Raw genomic sequence first — 19,106 nt, 5'->3', positions numbered from 1 at the left:
CGAAAAGTAGGGAGGGGAGAAATCAGAGGAAGACAGAGAAAAAAGCGCAGCCCACTGCTAGATATTTAAGAAATCAAATCTTTCTCAAGTTACTTATCCAGATAAGCTTTGAGGATTCCAGACATTTTCTATAAACACTCAGAAAGCCCCATAAACACTCACACTTCCTTTTCCATCGATTTACAGGCTGGTGTTCGAACAAGACATCAGTGGCGTCAAGACCTCTTATCTTGGGGATTGTGAAGGTAGGCATCTGTTCCTGGTTCTAGCATGGCAAAGGAGCTAGCCGGAGATGTGCTGGGCAAGGATGGTGCAAATCTTGCTATTTGACCCCCACGGCCTCATCTGCAAAGGAGGCCCAACACCACAGAGGCTTTGCCTGCATTCTCCACCCAAACCAGTTGAAGTCCCCAAACTTACTTAGCTGCCTATATGCCACAGATGTGTTCAAACACAGGTATTTAGCATCATTTCCCTGGATATTTTTTTTTAAATCGGTTGGTGCATCAGAAGCTGTTCAATTGCGCCTCCAAACGTATAAAGGAAGGTGTTACTGGGCTGCTTAAAAATTGTGTGTCTGTGTTTTGCCCAAAGTTTGCACTCCAGAATTATGAAATTGCTGCTAAAAAAACCCCTCAAAACATCCAATTTCTTTCTAATCCTAAAAAAATGTGTGTTCTTCCAATGAACTCAAGCTGCAAAACTGACTTCTTCCCCTCTTGATTTAACCACAGAATAATCATGTCAGGAAGGGTAGGTGGTGTAAGGGCTGAAAGTAGTTGAAGTTTCCAGATGTCCATGGCTGGAGATTAAAATAACCCTAGACATTAAACCCTAAGGCGGTGGTGGCTGGCTGGGGAATTCTGGGAGTTGAAGTCCACCCATCTTAAAGTTGCTAAGGTTAGCCTGCCCTAAGGTCTTGTCAAGACCCACACATCTGGCAAGACCAAGGAAGGAAGAGCTACACAGATGTCAGGAAGGTCTCTTTAATGCTAACCCAGGGTAAATACAGGTAATTCTCACTTAACAACCATTCGTTTAGTGATGGTTTGGACTTACAACGGTGTTGGGAAAACCAATTTACGACTGGTCCTCATAGTTACAACCATCACTGTGTCCCCACAGTCATGTGATTGTGGTTTGGGTGCTTGGCAACCAGTTCGCATTTATGACCATCGCAGCATCCCGTGGTCATGTGATCACCATTTTCAACCTTCCCGGCCAGCTTCTGGCAAGCAAAATCAATGGGGGAACCATGTGATTCACTTAATGACCACGTGGTTCACTTAATGATGTGGTGATTTGCTTAACGACTGCCACAAAAAAGGTCTAATGACCGCTTTGCTTAGCGACTGAAATTCTGGTCCCAGTTGTGGTCGTTAAGCGAGGACTACCTGTAGAGAGTCTTGGAAGCTGTAGAAGGAAGTTCCCAGCCTTGTTTTTAGTGAGTTCATTAAGGCAGTGTTTCGTTGTATGATCCAAAACACTTTTTCCAAGATTTCTCACTACCTGGACCAAATTGCCATTTATGACATAAACTGCCAACTGACCTGCCATTTGTCTCTTGATTTTTATGTCAACTCTCTCTTCCATTTGTTTTCCAACTCCCCCCACCCCCAATCTTTCACATCTATAAATCGTGGAGCAGAAAATTATATCATGGCTTTGAAGGTGGCACGTTCTCTGTGTATACATCTCTATATTTTTGTCTGTTCATCTTGTGGCTCTTCTTATTGCGATTATTTACACACCTTTAAACAAGAGGCGGCACAGAACAGGACAAAATGCCAACAGCACAACAGGTTCCTGGATTCTGAGCTAATTTTATCAGATTAATTTGTAATTATCTGATAAAATATTCTCAGAGCCCAGGAACCCTAAAGCAACCAACAAAACAGCAATACATACATTTTAAAAAGTACCTGTGATCGGGCCAGGGATATCCGCACCCGTAACGGTAGCCTGCAACTGTCAGATAAATAAGAGGAGGCCGAACAGGCCGGTCCCTGCACCAGGGTTTCTCCACCAGGGTTGCGTGGCACCCCAGGGTTCCGCGAGAGGTCCCTGGGGGTTCCCTGGGAGACCACGATCGATTTAAAAAGTTATTTCCAATTCAGGCAACTTCGCATTAAAGAGGTAAGTTTCATTCTTTGAGGTTAAGGACACTTAGTGCATCCATACAGGCCTGCCCATGCAACGAAACGAATACTTTTGTAACCCCTGGCCCGTATTTGAGCCTGAGTGTGCAGGGGTTCCCCGGGGCCTGGAAAACGTTCCAGGGGTTCCCCCGGTGTCAAAGGTTGAGCAAGGCTGCCCTGGACTGACTCTTCAAACAAAACGATCGCAAAGAGTCGAATGTAGACAAGTCAGGCCTTCAGACGTCTGCTGAGGAAGCCTGTTTCTGAGTAGGGAGTTCAGTTTCTGGAGATCTGAGATTTATTGCTTAACCCCGACATGAAGGCAGACTGACTGGAAGAGAGCAAGCGGAGCAGTTTGAAATGGGGTGTCCCCAGATACAGGGTACGAATTATTCCCCAAAATTCTCAGGCCATGGTTGTCGTTTATACCTCAGCCTATTTTTTGTATTTTTTTTTTATTTATTTTATTTTATTTTATTATTTATTTTATTATTTTTATTTTATTTTATTTTTTTATTATTTATTTTTGTATTTTTGTATTTTATTTTATTTATTTTATTATTTATTTTATTGTTTTTATTTTATTTTATTCTTTTCTTTTCTGTTCCTTTTATTTTATTTTATTTTATTATTTTTATTTTATTATTTTATTATTTTATTTTATTTATTTTAATTTTATTCTTTATTCTTTTAATTTTGTTATTTTATTTATTTATTTATTTATTTATTTTTATTTAATTATTTTATATTTTATTTTATTATTTTATTTCTTATTTCATTTTATTCCTTATTTTTGTTTTTTTCCCCCCAAATGCCTTTAGGCCCCTTGAACTGCCAGACTCCAAGTAGGTTACAAGCAATAACGTATAATGTGTAACAATACAGGCATCAACCAAATTACTGAAATTCTCAATGCATCAACAGTTAAAAGATCCAATCAGCAATTACTCCATGACGGTCCCCCAACCATGATGCCTTATACAGTGGGGCCTAAAAGTTTGTGAACCCTTTTGAATTTTCAATATTTCTGCATAAATATGACCTAAAATGGGATCGGTTCTCCACACAGGTCCTAAAACTAGATAAAGAGAACCCAGTTAAACAAATGAGTCAAAAACTTTACACTTGTCCATTTATTCAACGAGGGAAATGAATAGATCCCAACAACCAGATTCATCCCAGCCCTCGGTATCTCTGCCCACTATTGCCTCGGTCCCCAAATATGAGGGGGGAAAAAGTGTTATTAAAAATTTCCTGAATGTGGAAGAGAGTCCCCCAGAAGGAGAGTTTCTGCAGAAAAGGCCCCCTTCAAATTTCCCTCTCATTGCACCCCCCTTCCCCACCCCTGACATACAATCCTGGTAGGGCTGCAGTCTAATGTCCTGATCTCCTCCCCCAGGCCTGGTCACCGAAAGCTTTGTGGACGAACCCAACGGCCTGGTGTCCGTCAATCTGCTGGTCATCTCTTCCGTGGCCGCCTTCGTCATCGGAGCAGTGATCTCGGGCTTCAGCGTGTGCTGGTTCATTGGGCATCGAGACCGCAAGGAACTGGCCCGCCGCAAAGACAAGGAGAACATCCTTGCGCACGGCGAATCCGTCGTCAGCGTCAGCCGGCTGGGGGATCGGCGGTCCCGAGCACCCGGCGGGCAGCCAGAGAACTTGCTGGCCCCACTTATGCAGAACGGGTGGCCTAAAGGACTGATTAAGGTGGGCCAGCATGACCTGGATTCGGGGGTACTCCCCACACCAGAACAGACCCCCTTGCAGCAGAAACGGTGTCCCAAGCCGTGCAGCTGGGAATACAGCCACAATCTCATTAATGCCTCCCTGCGCGGGGGAGACCCACCCTCCTCGGTCATCCTTCTACACACGGGGCACACCCCGGTGCCATCGCACCTGAGTTCTGGGCGGGTCATCCCCATTTCCTGCCAGTCCATGTTGATGGACCAAGAGCTGGACGGTGAAGGAGCCGACCTCTCGCTAGACATGCGCTACCTCCCGGTGAGTGGTGGTGAGGGGCCGAGAGGCATCCAGCCGCAGCAAGGCCCGCCGGCACACCGACCCCGTGGGACTCGGAGCTCCTATGGCAGCGAGCTGCCCATCACGCCACACGACAGCCCAGACCGGCGGCAGGTCGTATCTGCTCCGAGCGGGGACACGGGGAGTCAGTGGAATACTGAGAAGCTGAACTTCAGTAGTAACAACACAGCCAGCAAGGGAAGCGCTCACTTGAAGCGCACCCACACGTTCAACAGCGGAGAAGGTCAGACAGCTTACGCCCGGGCCCAGCGGACACCGACGCTGGGCCCCCAGCACTCCCTCACAGACTTCAGCCACCTCTTGAAATACAGTGGCACGGAGCGGACTCCCTCTTCGGTCAAATAGGGCTGGTCAGGGGTGTGTAGCTTGGCTTGGTAACCTTCTTCCTCGCAAAAGGGGTGGGGTTTCACTAGAGAGGAGGAGGAGGAGGAAGAGCAAAGCAGGAAAACGGCAGTGAGAGACGCTTGATTCCCCCTTAGGTGGCATGGAGGGGCCAGCACGCCCCCCTTCCCAGGTGCACAGATTGTCCCAGGAAGGATCTGCCCAAGGCACAACAGGAGGACCCTCTTCTTTGTGTGTGTGTGTGTTGGGGTTCTCTTCATCCTGGCGCTTCCTCACTGGATTCTTCCTAGCCTTTGCGAAACTCCTCCTCCTCCCTGAGGGGGTGGGCAGGCAGGGGCAGGCCCGGGCACTGCCCCACCCGCGCGTGGGCAGAGGTCCTGTTGGTACGATGGGACAGGAAGGAACAGCAATCGTGAAATGAACGGCAACAAGTATCCGCTGCTAAGATAAAGAATGGGAAGGCTGCACAAAGCATTTGGGGGCCCTCCCGGTTGCTTTTCTCACACACACCCCTTTTTTTTTTTTTTGCTCTGGAAGGGTGGGGGAATTCAGTTCCAGGCTGTGGAAGAGATTTCCAAAAATTATAATTGTCAATTTCCTTTTTCCTCCTCCTGTTTTTTATGCGGTTCCAGCGGGTCCCACGCACACCAACATGCACAGATGTGAACGCACATCCCAAGCCCCAGCAGGGCTGCTGTTCCTTTCTAGGAACAAGAACTTTCTTGTGGGGAGAGACCCCAACTCCCCTTCTCATTGGTGCTACAAATGGGTCCCACCACAGCAAAGGTTGTACTTTTTTCACACCAGCTTTGAGCACAGAATTCCTGGGTGTTACACAGTTGGTTGAATCACGGTGGGGTGGAAGTGGACCTGGCTGGAAATTAATCCCAGCTTTCTTGGCACACTGCCTGTGGCTTCTAAGGAGCCCCACCTTTCAGCAGTCCCAGTCTGGCCCACCTTGAGATGGTTTCCAGCTTTTTAAAATGCCGTTTCTTACCTAAACACTTTGGCTAAGTTCGCACAACATGCTAAAACTGCCGCTTCCTGAATTCTGTTTTATAGAACAAAATTCTGGGTTTGCACCACAGACAGAAAGTAAACTAGCCAACCTCATTTTAACTTAGTGCGTTATATGAACCCAGCCTTATAGGAGAAGCAGGAGGGTGGCCTGGCTAGCTTGGTCTGGTTGGTACCAGCTTTTTGTTAAAAGGGTTTTATCAAATTTCAGAGCAAGGCAGAGAAAGTGAGTTTGGAGGCTCAGGCCTGAGTACTCTGACTTCAGTTTGGGTTTCCAGATGTCAGCCTTACCAGGTAGGCCAGACAGGAAACACAACCAGATGAGTTAATTCTACCGGATTGTAAGGCTACACTGACAGAATCTTGCAAGTCTCAAAGTACAAATCTCCCTCCATCTCCTTTACAGCCCGAGAAGCTAGGGAGGGCCCCTTCTGAGCCTCTTGCCTATCCCATTATGCGGCTGCGGGCTCTGCCCTCTCTTATCTGACTGTTCCCTAGGCAGCATCTCTTCACCCCGTCTCCCAAGGTCTTTCCCACATACCATTACAGAAACTCTGGATTGGATGACCTTGAACTAGATGACCATTCCATCTGGACTAGATGACTGTTCCATCTGGCATCTGAACAGGAGCCAGAAGTGTAGGTTGACTGCAGTTCTTTGTCCTGACTCTGCACTCCATGGAAACTCCATGCACTCCAGGCCAGAACTGGTCTTCCATGGAGCCCCTTGGGCAGACAAAATCGTCTTCTATCGAGTTCTTCCATCTGCCTTCTTAAATTAAAAAAAGGAGAATCTTGGCAGCCGTATACATGTGCTAGAAGTGACATGCAGAGTCAAGGCAGAAAGTACTATCTCCTCTTGACGTTCACAACAGTTTCCATTCTGCCCAGGACAGCAGACTTGTGCCCCCCCAGGGGCGATCTGGCGGACAGGCAAGGCCACTTCGGTCATTCGTACAACATGCTTAATCATTCATGGGGTTTATTACCCGGTGCATCTGAATGTCCAATAGGGCAGGCTTCCAAAGTGCACCAAGCCATGCCAGATTAATGCTAACCTTGGTTAGCATGTTGTGTGAATGTGGATGTGTGGGCTTCAGTTGATCTGGCTGGCCAAGTAGGGCAACCCCCACCCAACCAGTATCTCCCAAACCTCTGATAGCTAAGCCACAGCTGTGATTCTTGGAGGACAAGCCCCATTTGCACAGGATGATGTTTACAACCTGGGTACAAGGAAGAAACTCAGGTTGGCGTGACTCACACAGAGTTGCAACCTCTGAGAGAGGTTGGCTCTGCTAAGCTTTTTCATTTGGGGTTGTAGAGAGACCTCTGCAGGAATGGCTCCGATGGAAGCCAGCTTCTCCACCTTTCCCCGTTCTTTGAAAGGAAGTGAGGACAGGAACTCAGCCTGACAGATGGCGTTTCTGTACGTACCAGCGGAGGCTGTTAATCATTGGATTACAGGTAGTCCTCAATTTACAACCACAATAGGGACCAGAAATGTCATTAAGCGGTGCAGTCATTAAGCAAGGCATCGCATGACCACACCCAATTTTATGACATTTTTTTGCAGCGCTCATTAAGCAAATCACACGGTTCCTCACTGATTTTGCTTGTCAGAATCCAGCTGGGAAGGTCACAAATGGCAATCACGTGACCACGGGATGCTGAGATGGTCATAAATGCATGACAGTCGCCAAGTGCCCACATTTTGATCCTGTGACTGTGGGGATGAGGCGACCGTCGTAAGTGCAAGGTCAAGTCATAAGTCACTTTTTTCAGTGCCATCGTGACTTTGAATGGTCCCTAAACGAATGGTCGTAAGTCGAGGACTACCTGTACCTTCTTGGGCTTTGCAGGGAATGGGTCAGAAGCAATTTTAAAGTTCTTCCTCTTAGCACAGGTTTATAACAGGCAAACCAGTCCGGGCAGAATTCTTTTACTGATTACAAACCAGAAGCAATCACATTGTGACTTTTGGATCTTTTTCTCCCGGTGTCCGGCTGCACTGGCACCTTAAATGCGACGCCGTCTGTGCACTTTTCTGGAGGAAGATTAAGGGCTGCAGCTTGCAACCTGAGCACGCCTGTGGAACTGCCCTCCACCTTTCTTAGAGTTGGTGAGCGCTGCAAAACTCACCCTGATGGTGGGCAGGCGCATGAAGCCAGGCTAGCAAAAAGCAGGCTTCCTTTTATGTGAAGCCTCTGCTCCCCCAGATCTTCCCAAACCAACAAAACACGAAGGGCAGCAGCGGGGGCCGTCTTCACACAACTGCCAAACAATTGCACAGTCACAACCCCGGAGGCTGCTTTCATACAAACATCGAGGCTTAGTTAGTTTCAACTGCTCAGCGTGCTGTGGGAGTCCAGCCCAATGGGCTAGCTTGCGGTTCAGTATATTCAAACCGAGGAGAGGGGTTAATTCGATAACAAGGTGAACACAACCGCTGTGTGTGTGTTGGATGAACACAACGTGTGTGTGTGTGTGTGTTCATACTTGGGGCATGTGTTAATGCTAAACATCTGAGCGTTCAACGTTTCAACGGTTCCTCGCCTAATCGATGCATTACTTCATTAAGGCCCCCCCATCTTGCTCTGTGAGCTATGCCAGCTAAGCAGAGCTCCCCGCTCCAATAGCACTCTACCACAGGCCCACCAGTCTCAGGTGGAAACTAGAGAAAGCCTTTGTTTTCTCCTTGGGCTACCTGCTGTTGGAACGCAAGGCTAGGGGACAAGACATCTCCACCATTTCTGACATACCAACGGGGCACAGCGGCTTCTTCGGTAGGGATTTTGAAAAGATGGTATGTGTGTGTGTGTGTGTGTGTGAGTGATACAAGTTTCACAATAATGCCAGGCTGAGCCAGATTTCAGCAGCTCCCTCCCACAGAGCTCTGGAATCTTGTGATTTTCAAGAGAATTCACATTTATTTTTGGCAAGGGTGTTGAAAGCTCGTAACATTGGTGTGCTTGCCTGCATTCTTACAGACTGAATGCAGGAACAGAGGCTTCTTGAGAAATGGGGCCTTCCCATGAGATTTCAACCACTTTTATATTTTCAAGAGCTTCAGAAAAATGTCAGGACCCAACGGGTAGGGACAGCGTGGAGGCAGACATTCTCCTCCACCTCCTGCCCTACGCACAGTTTAGACTTCAACACCTGTGTGAAGCTGGCCTCTGCCTTTTTTAGGGCAGGTGAGCATTGTAAAATGCACACCCATGGTGAGCAGGAGCACAATCCAGCCAGCTGTAGTTGTCCTAGCACTTGATTGTTAGTCATGCTGACTAGGGAAATCTGGGAACCTGAGTCTACTTTTTGGAAGGGAAAACTTCAACTCCCAGAATTCTCAGCAATGGCCATGCTGGCTGGGGAATTCTGGGAGTTGAAGTCCACCCATCTTAAAGCTGCAGATGTTGAGAAACACTGGTTTAGGGTGTTGCGTGAACCAACCACAAGGGACTGACAGAATCTTCTAGTGCCTGGTTTTCCATGCAAATGCAGCCCATTTTGTGTTACTAGAGCTTTGCCACTCGATCCGGTTCTGAGAACTTTTTCTTAACTAACAGGTTCTGCAGCCTGAAAAAGTTTGAGAACCTGTTCTAGAGACCTCCAACCATCCTCGTACTGAAATAAGAGGCTTTCTCTCCTTCCAGCCATGGGTGGGGGACCCTAGGGAGATGCTAGCAATCCCAGTGGGAAAATGGCCACAGAGAATCGGGGATCTATCCTGGTGAACACATCCGTTGAGTTGTGTTAACCATTTTAGGGCTCAGAGGATTGTGTGAACTCGGCCATTCCACCCTCCATTGCCCCCTTCATTTGCTAACACAACCCCAAAGGCCTTTGTTTATGCAAAGTTGTTTCTGGAAAACCCATTTCAGCTCTCTTCCTTCGTCAACAACCCATCCTGGGAACTGCACATGTGAAGGCGGGACTTCTCCACGCTCACGAATCTCTAACCACGGTGGAAGGGTTTCAAGCGAATTTGGCAAGGCTGCGCCCACCACACAGTTTGCATTGGGCTGAATGAACCCTCCATGTTGGAAAGCAGGGCATCACTGCCAAAGAAAAGTTGGGGACAGCAGGCGCATGGGTGGGCTGTTATTTTTACCCCCACCACCACCCTTGGTGAGCTTCCCATCAGGGCATCTGATTGGCCACTGTAGGAACTGGATTGATCTTAGCTACTTTAATATCTTGAGTTTTCTGCAAGGGGAGGGGAAGTCACCTGTTTGATTTTCTCATACGTGCGCCGGACGGGGACAGGTTTTGAAACTAGTCTGGTGGAATTTGGGCAGAGGTGAACAACCAAGGTTTCACATTTGAGAGGGGGTGACTGCAGCTATGGGCTTAGAGATTGGCATCTCCACCCCCAACCTCCCCGGGGCAATGCCTCTTCCCCATGGAGAAAAGAAAGCACACTGTACATAGGAAGTGTTGGGCGCATGTGGCCTTGGGGGCAGGGGACTCGTATGATGCAAGTTCTCCCCCCCCCCAGTAATTTTTCATCTTTGTGTTCCTGCATGCAATAGCAGTAACAGGTTCTCTGTATCACTCAAGAGAACACAATTTCCCTTCCAATAAATCTTGTTTACAACAATTGGATCTCCTGTGCTGCAATGTCATTTCTTCCCTGCTGCAGAGGGTCATCGGGCCAACGCAACTCCTCCCCATGGCCCGAAGCTTCAGCCCTTGGGTCGGATGCCCCAGCAATGCCACACTTTCACCCAGCCCCACGGGGAAAGAGGTAATCAAAATTCCCCAATTGCTGGCTTTTTGGGGAACTCGGATGTCAATTCTGCATGGCCCACACATGGCATTTTGAGGTGATCTCAGGTTGCTTCGGAGACCTGGGCATGCAACATCCAACATGGGCTGACCGTTCATTGTGCGTCAGTTTTCCATTTTACAGGGTAGCATAAAGGGTGAGTGCAGCCCATTCGGTCAGTTTACAACTTAGTGGATTATGCAAATGGAAAAAATGGGTTTTCCCCAGTAACCAGGTTAAACCTGTTGCAGGATTTAATTTAGTTTGGCTGCTGAGAAGAAAGTTATAGTTTTTTCTGGGACATGACAAAAATAGAACACCACAACATACTATTTGGACAAACAGTTGAAATGCAAGATTAGGCATAAAGGAGACTTCGGTTCACCCTCAGCCATGCCCTTTGGGCAGGTTCAGCCCTGCCTACCTCGAAGGGTTGTTGTGGGGAAAAAATAGGAGAAAGTAATGCTCTGTATATCACCTTGAACTCCTGAATGAAAAACAGAATTTTAATCTAACACAGTGTTTCTCAAGCTCAGCAATTTTATGATGTGTGGACTTCATGGCTGAAATGGCTGGCTGGGGAATTCTGGGAGTTGAAGTCCACACATCGTAAAATTGCTGAGCTTGAGAAACGCTGATCTAGCAAACTCCCAAGCTGATTCTTTTAAGCAAAGTTTACATAAATGAATGGACAAACAGCCTGCTTTTTTAGCTATTTTCTCATCATTTTCAATTTATTCCCCATCTTATACCTACAGTGGAAAAAATAAAGGACAAACCTGAAAAAGGAGCAAATCTAAAAGAGGTTCATAAGGATAAAAAAAAATTAATTGCTGGTGTTTATAACTTTGCTTTCTAAGGGAAAATTCAAGAGCAAAACCAAGAAAAACTTTAGAAAAATGCATATTGGAACATCCTGCCCCCGGAGGTGAGATTAGCCCCATCGCTCCTAGCCTTCTGGAGGAAGTTGAAGACCTGGCTCTGCCACCAGGCTTGGGGCAGGGAGGAGAATCGACATGCTTGGGGCTGGCTAGTGCCTTAAAGTGCCCCTCCTACATAATGACTGAAGGAGATCACAGCCATCTGGATTTTATGAGCTGGGGTAGTTAAGAAATTGTTCTAGTTTTAATGGGATTTTATTAGAATTTTATTGTATATTTATTCGAATTTTTACCGTATATTTATTCTATATTGTAAACTGCCCAGAGTCCCTCTAGTTGGAGGAGATGGGCGGTGACGAATTTGATAAATAAATAAATAAATATTCTAATAAAAATCTCTAAAATCAAACAGTATACAGGTAGTCCTCACTTAACAACCATTCGTTTAGTGATGGTTCAGACTTATGACAAGAGTGAAAACACCGACTTATGACCGGTCCTCACACTTATGACCGTTGCAGTGTCCCCACAGTCACATGATCATGATTTGGGCACTTGGCAACCAGTTAGCATTTATGACCATCGCAGCACCCTGTGGTCATGTGACCACCACTTTCTACCTTCCTGGCTGGCTTCTAGCAAGCGAAATCAATTGGGGAACTGTGTGATTTGCTTAACACCCACATGGTTCGCTTAACGTATGCACTGATTCGCTTAAAGACTGCTGCAAAAAAGGTCGTAAAATTGGGTCAGATTCGCTGAATGACCACTTCGCTTAGCAACCGTCCCCCTTTTTGGGGGGAGGTGGGCAGTGATACAAATTTGAATAATAAATAAATAAAAACCGAAATTCTGGTCCCAATTGTGGTCATTAAGCGAGGACTACCTGTATGTAGGTTTATTTATTAAGAGACCATTCAATTTCCATATTTTTCACATGAATGTGAAAAACTGTCATTAAGTGGTACCATTTGTACGGTCAAAGTGAAATGACCGAAAGAAAGGACAGGAGTGAGTTTTTGAAAAATAAATAAATCTAAACAACAGCTTTCCGACATAAAGGACTATTATAAAGGATGTAAGGTCGCCATACCCATACCTAAGATTTTCCAGCATTCAGCCATCTGGTGTGCCCATTCACACCCCTTGGGATCAGATCCTCCATCCATCCAGCCCTTTCGATGTCTCTGAGCGAAGCAAGGTCCAGCTCACAAAAGCTTTTTTCAAATCGAATGTCTTAGTTGGAAAAGGCGTTGGCAAAAGTCTGATTTTCCACTTGGAATCGAGTGCAGCGTGGGAGCACTCGGAATAAAGAAACGCAGCACCTCTAAGATACGGCGAGCCCGCCGCCTCTCGGTGTTCTCTGACCTTGTCCAGCTCACGCCAAAAATACTGAGCGATCCATCGCCCAGGACAGATTGCGTTGCATTTCATGAGAGCTTTCTCCCCAGTCGGACGCAGAGCTATTAATAAGGGCTTTGCATCCGCACTTGTTTAACCAGCTGTCGGTCCAGCACACGGTGGCGGATTCATGCTCACCGGTTCCATCTTCCACCTGGAGCCTCTCTGATGAATGAAGCTGAAATTTGGCCCTCTCAGCTGTGCCGCCGAGATTCAGCATTTCTCCAGAGCTCTGTTTGCCTGCAGCTAAACATGCCACTTTTTCTGAGTTTATCTAACGCCCTGAACCATAAACTAAAGAAATGGCCTGGATTCACTAATCATGCTAAACTCAGAAGAATTTTTAAAAACCAAACATGCTAATCGTAGCTTAAAACTGAAACCGAGTGAGCTTCCCGTGTTGCAGAAAATGCACTTATCCTATTTCTTAATCAAGAATCACTAATCATTGGTGACATGTGCTTTGGGAAAACAGTCCAAACACTACAGAATGCACCTCTTTTGCAACATAAGCATGACCAGAAACCTCAGAGAGAGAACCAGCAATTTAATATCTTTGACATTGATGTATTTTTAATTCTTAGATTTATATCTTGATTTTCTTTCACCAGCCCAAGGTGGGATATCTAGAGCTCCTGGTTCCAGTTTTCCCTACAATAGCCCTGTGAGGTAGACTGGGCAGAGAAAGACTTCCCAAAGTCATCCAGAAAACTTACGTGGCTGAGAACAGACTTGAACCGGGTGTCTCTGGTCTAAATCCAACAACAACCTTGCGAGGTAGGCTGATTTAAACCTGGAGAGCTTCAAGCTTCTTTGGTAGCAGATCTGTCTTGCAAAAAGCCTCATGACCTTAAACATAACAAATAGTTTTCTTTATCTCCTTTCTGCCATCCATGGATGGATTGTCCCAGCCCCGTGCTGGTATTCCTAGACTGGCTCTCAGTTAAATGGCTAGACAATCAAGATCCAGAATCTACTGCAAGCTTCCTCAACCTGAAAGCCTTCCAGACATGTGGACCTCAACTCCCAGAACTGTTAGCAATGGCCGTGCTGGCTGGGGAATTCTGGGAGTTCAAGTCCACATACAGTATATGGTGGGTGCTGAAGCTGGGTCAAGACTATGTTTTCCTATAACCTCATGGAGGAAAATGCTGATCAGTTACTCTACTACTACTCTATACTGTTGAATATTTTAAAAAAAACCATCTACATAAGTGGTCTTCCCTGGATCTCATAGAAACAAATACAAAATTCACTTCCAACTCTTTTACTGTATATCTGATTGATAATGATGATGACATGCCATCAAGTTGCTTTGTGACTCCTAGTGACTTAATAGATTTTCTCCATGATGATCTATCCCTAACCTGTTCTTTCAGGTCTCCCAACGGTGCCCCCATCGCCCCTGTAACTGAGTCCCTCCCCCTTGCTGGTGGTCTTCTCTTTCTTTCCATCTTTCCCAGCATTATGGACTTCTTCAGAGAGCTAGGTGTTCATGCTGATTGATTGATTGATTGATTGATTGATTATGTGCCATCAAGTTGGTGGTGGTTCCTAGAAGCCATATAGATAGACCTTCTCCAGGAGGATCTGCCCCATACCTGGTCCTTCACGTCTTCCAAGGGTGCTGTGAGGATCGCGGGGACAGATACCTCAATAGCAAGAAATCTCACTGCAAGCCATTCAGGTTTCAGGAAAGAATTTCTTTACTAAGATCTAGTCCCTGTCCATTCAAAGGCTCAAGTGAATCCAATTCCCTGGATCCCTCCCCTTTAGCTCATCCTGTTTCCCACCTTTCATTTGAAATTGAAGATTAACAACTGCTTTTGGTTACAACTTAATTCCCAGCTGCCTTCCTCAGCTTGGTGTCAGTTTTCAGTTAGAGCAATAGCCGAAACAACTGATTCTCATCTCAGCCGGGTCGGTTGGTGCTGTCTCTGTTCTCAGCAGCAATCCCTCCCTCCCCTCCCTCCTGTACAATTCATGACAGAGGAGAAGAACCAGAAACATTTTATGGTTTCTGGGACAAGCCTCTGACTGGTGCCCTCATCGTCCCTGTAACTGAGTCCTTCCACCTTCTGCTGGTCATCCTCTTTTTCTCTTTCCTTCTACCTTTCCCAGCATTATGGACTCCTCAAAGGGAGGTGAGTTTTTGCATTGATGATTGATTACATGCTGTCCAGTCAATGTTGACTCCTCGTGACCATGTAGGTAGATTTTCTCCATGACAATCTCCCCCTAACCTGGACCTTCAGGTTTCCCAAGGGTACCCCATCTCCCTGTAACTGAGTCCTTCCCCCTTACTTCTGGTCATCCTCCTCCTCTTCTCTTTCCTTCCACCTTTCCCAGCATTATGGACTTCTCCAGAGAGCTGGGTCTTCACATCATGGGTCCTAAATATAATTTGGGCCTGCTTATTTGTGCCATCGTGGGTGAGGACTCTGGGTTTTGTATTATATACAAAAGGGGAAGATGGTATGGAAGGCTCGTCACTTCCTCCTGAATCACACACACACACCTGAAAGGCCAGCTGCTGGTTGATCAGCCTCTAGACCCTGTTTGGGATTGATGGATGGACTATGTGTTGACCCTTAGTGACCACACAGACCGACCTTCTCCAGGACAATCTCTCTCCAACCTGGTCCTTCAAGGTCTTCCAAGGGTGCCCCCATTGCCCCTGTAACTGAGTCCCTCCCCCTTGCCATCCTCTTCTTCTCTTTCCTTCCACCTCTCCCAGCTTTATGGCCTTCTCAAAGGGAGGTGGGTTTTTGCACTGATTCATTGATTGATTGATTGATTACAATCAATCATCAAATCACTGTCGACTCTTAGCGACCATGTAGATAGATTTCCTCCAGGAGGATCTGTCCCCAGTCTTGTCCTTGGAGTCCCATAACCCCTGTAACTGAGTCCATCCACTTTGCTGCTGGTCACCTTCTTCTCCTCTTTCTTTCCCCCTTTCCCAGCATCAGAGCCTCCTCCGGAGAGCTGGGTCTGTGCATCGTGTGCCAGAAGTAGGATCATTTGAGCCTGGTCATTGGTCCCTCAAGTGAGAACTCCGGGCTGATTTGTTTGATGATCCACTGATTTGTTTTCTTGGCTGCCCACCGTATTCTCAGGCGTCTTCTCCCACACCAGAGTTCAAAAGCATCAATGCTCCTCCTATCCTGTTCTTCAAAGTCCAACTTTCGCTTCCATAAAAGGTCACAGGGAAGATCGTTGCCAGCTCGGTTTAAATAGCTTGGCAGAGAAAAGGATGAGCTTTTAGGCGCTCTGAACCTTGGATGGCTCCTTCCATAATAAATGTGGTTGTCTTAAGATGCCATGACTCTTGTTGCAAACCATTAAGAAGCATGCACATGCATGCATGCACGCACGCACACACACACACACACGTGCTTCAGGAGCATTTATAACAGCTGATGAAGCCCTGGCACTAAACAGATGCCCCGCTGCTAGAAAAGATCATCCTGTTTTGGCGTTGGCCTCCAGAATAGCTTGGCAGCATTCAGTGGACATTTTGTGCCAATGAAGCTGATAGAATTTAATAGAAAGGAAATTGACTGTGTCGGAGGCAACTGTGCATATTTGGAGGTGTTGTGACCCCCACCTCCCCTTTGACGTGCTTGGGCCTGGTTCCCATTGGCCGAGAATGCAAAGCAAATGGAGTCCCCATTCAAAGAACAGAGCACCAGTTAGGGTCACCCACCCCTCCCTGCAAAAACCAACATAGGAAAAGGGGTCTGGCAGGAGGCGTCAGCCGTTCCAGGTAGACCAGGCTAGGAAACTAAAGCCACACAGACCAATCCTACTTTTATTATAAGATTACAGTAACAGAAGTCTGAATGCACTTCCCCCCTCCCTCCCTTTACCTTCGTGAGACATTTACCTCTGAGACTTTGTCTTGCGTTACAGCTCTTCCCCAGACTCCTGTTTCTTTTATCTGACCCCTGTCCTGGTTGTGGCTCTTCATCCTGTTCCTCAAGGTCCGTCCTTCTGCCCATCGCAGGAGGCCATGTTCCTGGCCATGTTCCTGTTTCTCCTTTACAATCCGCCCTTCCTAGAATGGATGTTTCCACTAGCTCAAACCCCAAGCTTACTGGGTTAATGGAAAGCACCCAATCCCTTCTTTTTCCCTCTTTCCTCTTTTCCATTGGCGTGAAAACCAACTGTCACTTTAGGCAGAAGGAAGCTGCTCAGACAGGAAACCGCCAAAGGTAGCCACAAGCATCTCTTTGCCCTCCATCCATTTTAACCTTGGCACCCAAGCGGCATTAGAGGGTTCCCAGGCTAGGATGGCCAGCTGTGGACACACCCTGCCTTCTCCTAACACACCGAGGTGGAAAACAGGGCTGAAAAAGCTAGCTAACCACCATTCTCTCTCTGTCTCTCTCTTTTTTAAAATAATACTGCTTTTTTAAAAGCTGGCAGCTAGCTAACCATGACTGTCTCTTTTTTAAAAATCAAATGTATTACTTTTAACGAAACCACTTTAAAAGGAAAGAGATTTTTTAAAAAATTAGAAGTACAAACTGAAAATGCAAACTAAGAAGAAAACAGAGGGAAGAAATATATCTTTTATTTACTTATTTACTTACTTACTTCCTTATATATATTTGTTTTTTCTGGGCAGCACAGAATATTCATCAATAATTAGGGAAATATATATTCTATCCTGTTTAACAATTAGTAGGCTTCATGCGCCTATAAATTAGGCTACAGTACAATTCAAAAGTACATTTAGAAAGTCATAAACTATCATTACATATTCAAAAGTTTCCTCCTTTATAAGGGCATTTTAATATATCAACATGGACTGATAACAAAGATTAAATAGAGGTGGGTGATATATATATATAGGAAGAGGGCAGCAGCTTAAAAGAAAATGTGCAAGATGTAGGATAAAAGAAATCTTAAATATCTGCTCCAAGCTCAGCACATTTTTTGTCTGATAAGGGATTTACTAATGATTCTGGATGTCATGTAGGAGAAGTTGGCTGAGAAACCAAAGATTTGGTATAAGATTTATACTTATCAATGGTCACTGGGTTGCCAATGAATTCACTAATATAATATGAACCATATAAGATATTATTACAAGATATCACAGAATCTCTGCCATAGTAACCCATATTGCTGCCTCCTTTGATAAGTAGAAAATATTGCTTTTTCCAAAACAGATAAATCACGTATTTCTGACAACCATTCCTTGACATCTGGAATAACACCACTTTTCCAATTTCTTAATATAATTCCTTTTGCCACCCCGCCCCCATGCTCGATAAATTCCTGATAAACAGTCAAATTCCAAAGCTTTGGTATATGGTTCAATACTACCTTAACATCTTTAACATTTAAAGTTTTTTCCCATAAATCTACTAATATACATTAATACACTTTCCCAAAAAGATACTAAATGATCTCAAGCGCATCTCATAGGGGTCAGGGAGCCCTCAGTTTTTTTACACCTCCAGCATAGGAAAACTGAAGTCCTTCCTTTCAAATGCGTTTTTGGGGAGTCCAATACACCCTAAATTTCTGGGGTATTTCAAACATGGACTAAAGAACTGGAATGGCCAATAAAGCCACATCAATGGCTTCGTGTCTTTAAAAATATTAAAATGGTATCTACAGATTTGTCATTAAGGTTGAGTCATCAAAAAATTGTATTTAGGCTGTATTGGACTCCCCTAACCATTATTATCTCAAAAAACTCCCCAGGGTTGGACCCAGGTTGTACTTGGATGGGAGACCACCAGAATTGGAAGCTGGAGGTTGGAAAGCTATTGTGGCAAGTGGCAAACTGTCACGGTCCATGGAAATGACCTTGAGAGACAGGAGGAAGAGCTGCAGACTGGACCACCGGTGTGCAAAAGGTATCTCAGCCCACAGGAGGAGAGGGGGCGTGGGAAGCGTCTCAGAAGGGACCCTCCTGAGTTTTCTGAAGAGTAAAAGGAGAGGAGGGGAGGAAGGCTTTCAGACTTGCAAGACTGATGTCAGCCCTTTGAGGTGGTCCAGAGAAGCAGCACAAACCACAACTACTAACACTATCTGTATGGTAAGGTGATAACAATATTTATTGTAAGGTTAATGGATTGTATTGTACAATATTTGTATTGATTGTATTGTACAATATTTATTGTAAGGCTCTTCCTCCTGTCTCCCAGGGTCATTCCCACAGGCCATTACACAACCCATGCCTGTGTAAGGCCAAGAAAACTACCTGGCTCCGTCTTGGAAGTCCCCAGGACCTGAGTTCGACTCCAAGGAGGCTTTATTAGAAAGCCGCAACACCCAATTCCACCTTCCCAAGCCTTGTTTGAAGGGGATCCAGCTGAGGCCAGACAAAGGGGGAGGTTAATGTAGTCACAGCCACTTAGGCAGAGCTTGCTGGCTTGCTTATTTGTTATTATTATATTATATTATATTTATTTATTTATTTATCATATTTTTATCACCGCCCATCTCCCCCACATGGGGGACCCTAGGCGGTTCACAGTAAAAACAATTTAAAATTCA

At 45.8% G+C, this 19,106-nt stretch overlaps 1 protein-coding gene and 1 long non-coding RNA gene across 2 annotated transcripts in view; one reads left to right on the top strand and one right to left on the bottom strand.

Annotated features, from left to right (window-relative positions):
• The window catches only part of SEMA6B (semaphorin 6B), a 50,520-nt gene extending 45,456 nt beyond the window's left edge, over positions 1–5,064 (top strand). Inside the window, exons 15-16 of the mRNA XM_063290938.1 lie at positions 187–245; positions 3,538–5,064. Coding sequence (XP_063147008.1) covers positions 187–245; positions 3,538–4,523 — 1,045 coding nt within the window. The 3' untranslated portion in view covers positions 4,524–5,064. The remainder of the gene's footprint in view (positions 1–186; positions 246–3,537) is intronic.
• The window catches only part of LOC134488509 (uncharacterized), a 679,404-nt gene that overhangs the window by 326,229 nt on the left and 334,069 nt on the right, over positions 1–19,106 (bottom strand). The gene's annotated exons all lie outside the window — the stretch shown is intronic.

The sequence above is a fragment of the Candoia aspera genome, chromosome 1, assembly GCF_035149785.1.
Source record: "Candoia aspera isolate rCanAsp1 chromosome 1, rCanAsp1.hap2, whole genome shotgun sequence".
NCBI lineage: Eukaryota > Metazoa > Chordata > Lepidosauria > Squamata > Boidae > Candoia > Candoia aspera.
The sequence above is the reverse complement of the archived record's forward strand: the minus strand, read 5'-3'. Positions and strand labels throughout refer to the sequence as shown.